The 8,635-nt window shown below is 42.8% G+C and overlaps 1 protein-coding gene across 1 annotated transcript in view; it reads left to right on the forward strand.

Moving 5' to 3' along the window:
* The first annotated feature begins 7,813 nt into the window (after nt 1-7,813).
* SKIDA1 (SKI/DACH domain containing 1) overlaps nt 7,814-8,635 on the forward strand; it is a 4,580-nt gene continuing 3,758 nt past the window's right edge. Inside the window, exon 1 of the mRNA XM_045300228.1 lies at nt 7,814-8,605. Coding sequence (XP_045156163.1) covers nt 8,286-8,605 — 320 coding nt within the window. The 5' untranslated portion in view covers nt 7,814-8,285. The remainder of the gene's footprint in view (nt 8,606-8,635) is intronic.

Here is an 8,635-nt window from a genome sequence, read left to right on the forward strand (position 1 = left end):
GGGGACCGAAATCGGGGAATGGAGGATTAGGACCGACTCGAGCTCGGCACGAGCGCGGCCCGCGCGAGGGATCCTGGGTAAAAAGTGGCCGCACGGCTCCGGGAAAGCGCGGCGAGGAGCCGGGGTCAGAGGTCAGGGCCCTGGACCCGGCGTGCAGAGCCCCCGCCCCCACCCCCACGTGAATGAGGAACCTTCTTGCTTCCAGTGCGGCAGCGCGCACCCCTGTTCACCCAGCTGCTTTTCCCGGGCTGCCGGAGAGAGTAGCTTTGACTCGGCTCTCCTAACCCCACCCCCTTCCACCACTAACGTTCATCCCAACTCTACCCTTCCTCTCAACTCTCCTCCCAGCCCCCTTTGCAAGGCTTGCAATAACGCAGTAAATTTGCTTTAACAACAAGTGGGGGTGGTTGCATTTACTCCTCCCTCTCTGCTCTCCTCCCTCTCCTCACGCGGTGGCTCTTGACACTACTACAAACCAGGACTATAAACATAAACATGTGTCACTGTAACAGGGCAGGTAATATACGGATTTTAGGGTGGGGTCCAGGGGGCTTAGACGCCGCTTGGAGGGGCAATAGAAACTCGTGTTTCATGTACTCGACGGCTTTGGGGACACACACACACACACAGGCATACCCCAAAGGCGGCGAATACATTTTAATAGGAATCCCACTTCTTTCCCAGCCACCGCTGCCATTCCTCCTATTAGCAAACACTGGCGTCAATACTTGAATCCCCTTTTCCCCTTCAAAATGTATCTTCAAGGCAGCCATAGAGATCATTTTTCGAACTAAATAGTAGACCCTTCTCTTCCCATAAACAATATTCACACATTATATGGGTTAAAAAAAACCTTCAAACAGTAAGAAAGATTATTTAAATGACTGAGAAAATCTGATATGTAAAGGCTATTTCTTAAGCTGACCATACATCCAGCAACTTCTGGTTTAAGTTGCTGCGACTGGCGCTTTGGAGATTCGCCACTGCAAGCCTTTATTATTATTTAATCTATATTTACACTACCGCACAACTTTTTTTTTCTCATTCTTAGTTCAAGAATGCTAGCAACAAATATTTAAGGTAGAGTAAAGCGCATCTTCTCGCAAACTTTTTGGCTTGAAACCGAGGGAGATTCAGAAAATGTTCACCGGGAAGTGGTTCCCTTTGTTCTTTCATTGTTTCTCTAAGAACTGGCGGATACAAGGACAAACACTTACCTTCTCTTCTTTTTGCTCCAAAAATCAGACGTTCCCATCAGCTTTAAAATAGACAATCCACCTTGAAAGTAACTACGAATGTCTGAAGAGTTTGTATTTCATTCTTTTTCCGCTCTCTGCCCTCTTTTAGCGTAGGATTAAGTTGCCGAGCACGTTGCTGCAAGCTGTAGCCCCCCGCCTTAGTGAATCGGTCACGTTTAGGACCCTCTTAGTCCATCCTAATTCTGCCAGTAGAACTGAGGGTATTGGAGCTCTAAACTTTCAAAAGAAAAGGGGCCTGCTGCTAACCAGAAAACTTAAATTAAAAAAAAACATGAAATTTTTTAACACTTTTTGCACCACATCACCAAATGAAATTTACCAAGAAATATTAAATATCCCTTCCATGGAAGCACTTTTAAAGTTTAGACTTAGCAACAACATTGCAAGATAGATGAAGTGAAAGGCAGGTTTGTATGAGCATTTGCTGGAATGAGTGCATTTTACATAGTGTTTGTTATGCCATGTGTTTTTTTTAAAGCACAAAACACTCAGAGTTGAGAAAGGAAATAGGAGTTTGGGTTATAATGTTGTGGAAGACCTGAAAGAGAGGCGAGAGGCGTTCATTTGAAATTCACTAGGACAAAATTTGGCTTCAGAAGGGAAAAGTGACTTTTTCAAAGTTAAAAGGTTTAACTTGCACTCTATGGTTCCTACATTTTTTTAAGTGAATTTTCTGATTAGTATGTGATACTGTCAGTGTTTAGTGCCCAGCCCAATGGGCATTACTGCCCAGCCCTTATTTAAATCTGATTATGATGTGATTTGCTGAAGTCATGAATAGAAAATGAATCTGTGCATTTCTAAATGCAAACTTAGGGTTTTTTGATCTACCGCTTTTTTGTATGTTCCCTGCAGCTGCAGCCTTGGAAGATGGTGATTGGCTCCAATGCTCCTAGAAGGATTTGGGCTGAGGCCAGGAGGACAGAACCAGAAGATTCCCTTTCCAGAGAGCAAGATGCCCCTCAAGTGTTTTGTCGGTCCTTGTTTCCCCCCACGAGTGCTCAGAATTGCAGTGTGGCTTCCGCAGCTCGTGCGTGGGCCTCAGCGTTGGGTGTTAGCACTTCACATTTGGCCCTTGTGTAAAATAAACACAAACCTGGGCAATCCAAATAAATTGTGTTTCTTGGTATTTGTGTATTATTTTATATATCAACTTTGAACCCTACTTTCTCAGATTTTTTACATTCAGGATCAATTGTGAAAGGCCCTTGTGTCGCATAGGGAAATACTACAAGAAAACAAGATAATTGGGGGGAAAGGCGGTTTGCAGTAGGAAAAGTGGCTTTTCTTTGATAGCATTTAATTGGAATTAAAAGATTCTTCAGCTGTAAACATTCTTTATTTATTCAGCACACATAAGCAGGCATTGTCTTATCACCATAATTATGGTGTTCTTTAAACTGGCTGATAGCGGGAAAGATAGGAGATTGTGCCTGTAGATTCAGGTCAGGTCTCATTCCTTTCTTTCTCTCCCTTCCTCCCCTCTTTTCCCTGTCTCTGTCAAGCCCCCACCCCTTCCTTACTTGGTGACTAGGGTCCCCCCACAGCCCTTGGAGATGAGGGAAGCAGGGAGATTGGGGCCTAACCATTCCTTACATTAGGAAAGTGATTTTGTGCCTCTCTAATTTTATGCAATCCATAACCTTGGCACCTATGTTTGTAACTGCTTTTTAGCTTGCAATGCATGGTAACCCGAAGAGCTGTCTATTGCTCACCTGTATAAAATATTGTCCGCTAGCGTCTGCTGCTTTACCTTTGTCTATTTCAGAAAACACACTCTTTAGGACTTTCTCAGAACAAAGCCTCACAAAAACCCCTTTACCTCCAAGGATTTGCAAATTTATAAAGGCTGCATTGAATTCAAGATGGGTCAGGGAGCAAGAAAAGGGTAGGAGGTCACTGCATTTTGATTATGGGTCAGTAGACAACATGGCATGCCCTGTGTCCCAAACTTCTGTTAAAAACAGGATTTTTCAAAGCTTAAGAACAGAAGGATGAGCCCTTTTGAAGATGGACCCTGATTTATTTGGATGAGACAAAAAAAATAATTAGGGAAAATATGCTAGGTTGTAACTTAAGTTATTCCTTCACTTAGCCCTTTCTCCATCCTCTATTCACTCTTGTTCCTCCCCCAAGAAGCAAAGCAGGAACTTCTGACTATCACACAAGACTTTAGCATCCAATGTCTCTAACCCAGAGCACAAGAAGGATTCAAACCATTTAAGAGAATAAATTTATTTTTCATTATTTTCGATTTTTGTTATGTTGCACGTATTATAGCTACTTTTTGATAAGCAGTATAAGGAGCTTCGTTTCTTTGAATCAGTGTACTTACATTCTGAAGCCTTTGTGATGTTTCCTGAGCTTTTCTGTTTGAATTCACTGTTAACAAAATGTGTCCAGCAATCACAAACAAATGTATATGGTGAAGAATTAGGTGGGGTTGGTGGTGGGGATGGAAGATAGTCAGTTAAATTATGTATGTATGGGTGAAAGCTTGGAAAGGAGAGGGTTATTTTAATGCTCTTCAATACTTTAATTATATGACAGTTGTAGTATAGAAATGCAAAAGTACTCTTAGGTTTTCCTTCAGGTTTTCAAAAGAACTTTCCCCATTAGTAAACTACTCCTGCAAATTGCTACTGCATTTCCCAGCTAACCATTTAAAAGACTGTAAATGCTGTGTGCATTACTTCGCTCCAGAGGGAAGAGGTCAGATGGAATTGCAATGGTATTTAAACATAAAATACAGTGAAAATAAATCAAAATAGAACATCTAGAGGTAAATTTAGCACATTTATATGGAATAAGTAAAGACAAATATGTTCCTATCTTTACAGCCCATCCCTTTAAAAACTGAAAGTACTGATATTTTACATAAATTCAGAAGTAGACATTAAGAATATATTTCTGTCTACACTCAGTACAAAACCTTTTCCTTTAGCAAAACAGCTTTGTTTTCAAAGCTCAAATACTTTTTAACTATACCATGTAGATTATGTCTTCTTCATTGAGTAAATAATCACATTTAATTAACAAACTCAGTGCATGTATATCTGACTGAATTCACAATAAGTGATTTCCTGGACTCAGATTGATATAGACACAACTGTTAATTTAGGCGCATCCCTTCATGTATGTACATGTATTTAAGAAATACAGAAGTCGATAGATTCCTTTTCCTTAAAAAGGAATTTGAATACATTCCATCATCTGAATTGCGTTCATCCTTGGTTATAAAGGCAGCTGACATGGTCAACAAATTTTTCAAAGAAGCCCCTGGCTTTTGAGGAATAGCATTTTATACATCTGGACCTGCACATCCAGGCAGAGTAAGTAAATTATTGCATAACTTTAAGCATAATTGATAACAGACACCTTTAATTTTTCATCCCCACTCTTTTGGCTAGCTTTCGCATTAATAATCTAAGCCATAAATGTTGGTAGCTATTGATCGAAATCCCCTGTGTGCATGCAAATCCATCTTAAAGTCCCCTGCCTTTCATGTGTGAGCGCTCAGGGGCCTCTGCTAGATCTTTTTATCGGATCGACCCCCAATGTGCCTGGAGAAGACCCCGGATATGCAATGTGTGCTGATGGCCACAAGAAAGCTGTCTGGTGTGTGTGTGTGTGTGTGTGTGTGTGTGTGTGTACGTGCACGCGTAAGAGCACGCCTTCTCTCTCTCTCTCTCACACACACACACACACACAGGAAGTTAGAGGAACAAAAGAATGGATTAGATGAGAAGAAAGATGGGTAATAGGAGTATTAAAAATGTTTACGTGTAAAGGTGTCTGAGTGTACATACAGAGATACTGACATACAGAATAAAAAGACCCATTCCCCAAGTCTCCTGACCTGTATTTTCACAATTTGCCCAATAGTTTGTATCTTTAGTTTTATTTAAGATTTAATATTCTATTAGCTTTTTTAAACTACCAAATACAAGTTATTTCAGCTTTTCAAAGGTGGGCGAGGAAGAAAGAGGAAAAGAGGTAATTTTGCAATGGTTACTAAATCAATCATGTTGCCCTGTGCAGGGGTCGTGGTGTGAGTTTGTGCATGTCTGTGTTTCTAAACATAATAGGGCTCAAGAACAACTGAAATTACCTGATCCCCGTCCCCCCCCCCCCAAAAAAAAAAAGGACGCTCTAACAAACCTTTTGTAATGTCTTCTCAAAGGCTTTTTCTGAGTTTACTATTTCTTGGCTGTTTGACTCTTTGGTCTAAATCTTAAAGCTGGGGGAGGGGCACTGGGCGGGAAGAGGGGTGGGAGGAAGGAGGGCTGGCAGTATATAAGTGCATCAGGAGGAATTTTAAAACATTATTGTCGCTGGCAGTAGAAAGACTCAGATCATTCTACTTTAACAAACAAAACAAACAAACAACAGCATCTGTTTTTCCTGGAAACTTTGCTTTCTGCTTAAAGGGGTTTTTTTTGTTTGTTTGTTTTGGGGGTTGTTGTTGTTTTGGGTTTTGTTTTGTTTTTTTGCATTTTGCCTCCTGTGAAAGTGAAAGAGAAAAACGCGGTGTGATAGATCCAGATGCAAAAGAAAGCCAACTCGGTGGATGGTATTAGCTGTGACGAGGCATTGTTCATTGCTGCCTCTCGGTTACGTTTAAAGCCTGAAATATCACGAGATCCATTCAATGATCCTCCTCTCATTCAAGGGACAAAAATGTAATTTGCTGTAGCTCTGATTTCTTGGATGGAAATGCTAGCCTTAGATTTCAAAGGCAAGAACTAGACATCGCGGTTTGTACACACATTGATTAAGTTGAAGAGCGGCGATTACATCTGTGCTGAGTGCAACAGTAGTCCAGGGGTGACTTTTCAAATCCCAGCCTCCTGAGCTACAGACTCTCCTAAATAGACTTCCTTCATTTCCGGATGCACTTCTTGAAATTCCCAATTCTCTTCAGAATTCCTGGGAAATTGCAGGAGGGATAGGGTGGGGGTGGGGAACTATGGCGGAGATTTCATTTCATCAAGCAAACTACCTTGTCTAATTCCTGCTTTCCTTTTTTATTCTTGAGCCATAACTGCTCTTCTTGCGAGCCAGATCCAGATCCGAGCAGGGGAAGTGGGAACTTCTGAATTAGAAGGAATTAATTCTTTTACATTTTTTTTTTCTTGCAGCCTCAGAAATATCCGTTTATTCTCTTGGCCACACGGATGTATTTATTTTTTGGAGGAACAAGGACATATAGAGATGCCTAACTTACATTTATACTGTAGTTGCAAACATCGGACAGTTTAAGAAGATTTTGCCGAATTTTGCAAAGCAGCCAACCAACCACCTTGGGATCCTGGTAACACAATTGAGAAGACCCTTGCTCTCATTTGGCAATATTTTGGATATCCTTGGAAATGACATAAAAAGTCATTTGACTTTGACTAAGAAGAGGTTAAACCATATTGATATTCATCCCAAGTGATTTCTTAAAGCAGATACTTGGCTTTCATGGGGGAAAACGAGGGTGGGGGGCCGCAGGGGGAGGAGAGTTGTGGAAGATTCATTTAAACTACCAACCAAAGCATCCTGGACCACTGGTAAGAGTCTGCATGGCACCTCGGCACTCCCCCCGCCACCCCCCACCATCGTTATTACGTAAAACCTCTGGAAGAGCCTAGAGTGTTTTACATTTTCTTTTCTTTGCTGCCTGCAGAAGCAATCTGCTCCCTGGAATTCTGACCTGTCGAGCACAGGACCCTGGCAAAGGCTGTGCTGGGGACCCGAGGAGGACTCCGCCGGCCTTCCAGCGAGGTTAATTGTGAAAAGTGTACACATTTCTGGCTTATCTATGCTTTGTTATGAGTCTGACGTGAAACTACCTCCTCGCCCCCGCCCCCCGCCCCCTAGCAGAGAACCGAAATCCAGTTGAATTGTTACAGTGTCTCAGGGCTGGACCCTGAACAGCTTCCTAGGCCAAATAACTTTGTCTATGGTTGTAAAAAGGGATTTCAGAGAAAAAGGAAAATCGAGAGAAATTCGAAACGTAAGTCTGCGTTGGGGTGGTTCTTGGCGCGGGTTTAACTTTGGAGCTCCAAGCGGGTCTCTCCCCTGCTCGCATAAGGGAAATACCAAGCTATTCTGCACAGTGAGCTGTTCTGCACATTTTCGCTTAAGCTCCATTTTCAAAGAAAAGGGGGGTGGGAATATCTATTTAGGCTTGATAATGTTTTTTAAATCCCTTTCCTTTGAAATTATAATAGCTGTATCGGTAAAATGCAAATAAAGCAAAAAATAGGCAGTACCCCTTTAAAGGGGACTATACGGTGGGGTTTTTTTTTTTAAGCGTACACACACTGCTTCTGATGAAGTCTGCGAGTCAAGCTGCTTCTGAGCTCCGATAGTTTAATGGAAAGATTTATATACCGACTGTATTATTTACTTTGGGAGGGGAGGTGGCAGTATACGGGTATGCTAATTAGTGGGAGATTTTGGGGGGAAGGGGTGGAATATCAATTTTTATTGCATCACCTGTCAGGAGTGTCCAATCAGCGCTGGCTTTAGGGGAATTAATTGATGAAGGTGTCTCCGGACGAGCTCACTTCACTCTGTCATTTTATTTGTAGCTAAAGCAGCGGCGGGAATAGCAGCTGCATTTCTTTTCTCTTTCTCCCTTCACATTCCATTATCCTAGGGCTCCAAGGGAGAAGGGAGGCCAGAGAGGGGCCCAGGTACCGATCTGCCTCGGAGGCTTACACCAACACGCTGGCAGATCAGGAGCCGGATGGTTTTCTCCCTCTTTTTTCAAAAAACGAAAACCAAAAAAAAAGCAAGAATCAAGTCAGTGTAATTTCATGGTTGTTGGTTGGGGTTTTTTTTTTCCCCCTCTCCCTCAATAATTTTGCCTGGAGTTTGGCACTCCCTTCGCCGGGAATAACAGTCTTTGTTATTTTATTAGCAGGATGCCTTGAGACACTCGCAGCATCTGGCGGAGGATTAACATACATACATGTGTATGTATGCGTCACGTATATATTTACTGCAAATGGTGGGGATCATTTAGTGCCCGAGATGGGAGACCTGAAGTCAGGTTTTGAAGAGGTGGATGGCGTGAGGCTCGGCTACCTCATCATTAAAGGAAAGCAAATGTTTGCCCTCTCCCAAGTCTTCACGGACCTGCTGAAAAACATCCCGAGGACCACCGTGCACAAGCGCATGGACCATCTGAAAGTGACAAAGCACCACTGCGACCTGGAGGAGTTGAGGAAACTCAAGGCGATCAACAGCATCGCCTTCCACGCCGCCAAATGCACGCTCATCTCTCGGGAAGACGTGGAAGCGCTGTACACCTCCTGCAAGACCGAGCGCGTGCTCAAGACCAAGCGCAGGAGGCTCGGCCGGCCCCCGGCCACCCCGCCGCC

This window comes from Echinops telfairi, unplaced genomic scaffold (genome assembly GCF_000313985.2).
Source record: "Echinops telfairi isolate 266 unplaced genomic scaffold, ASM31398v2 ScPeMD7_7461;HRSCAF=8499, whole genome shotgun sequence".
NCBI lineage: Eukaryota > Metazoa > Chordata > Mammalia > Afrosoricida > Tenrecidae > Echinops > Echinops telfairi.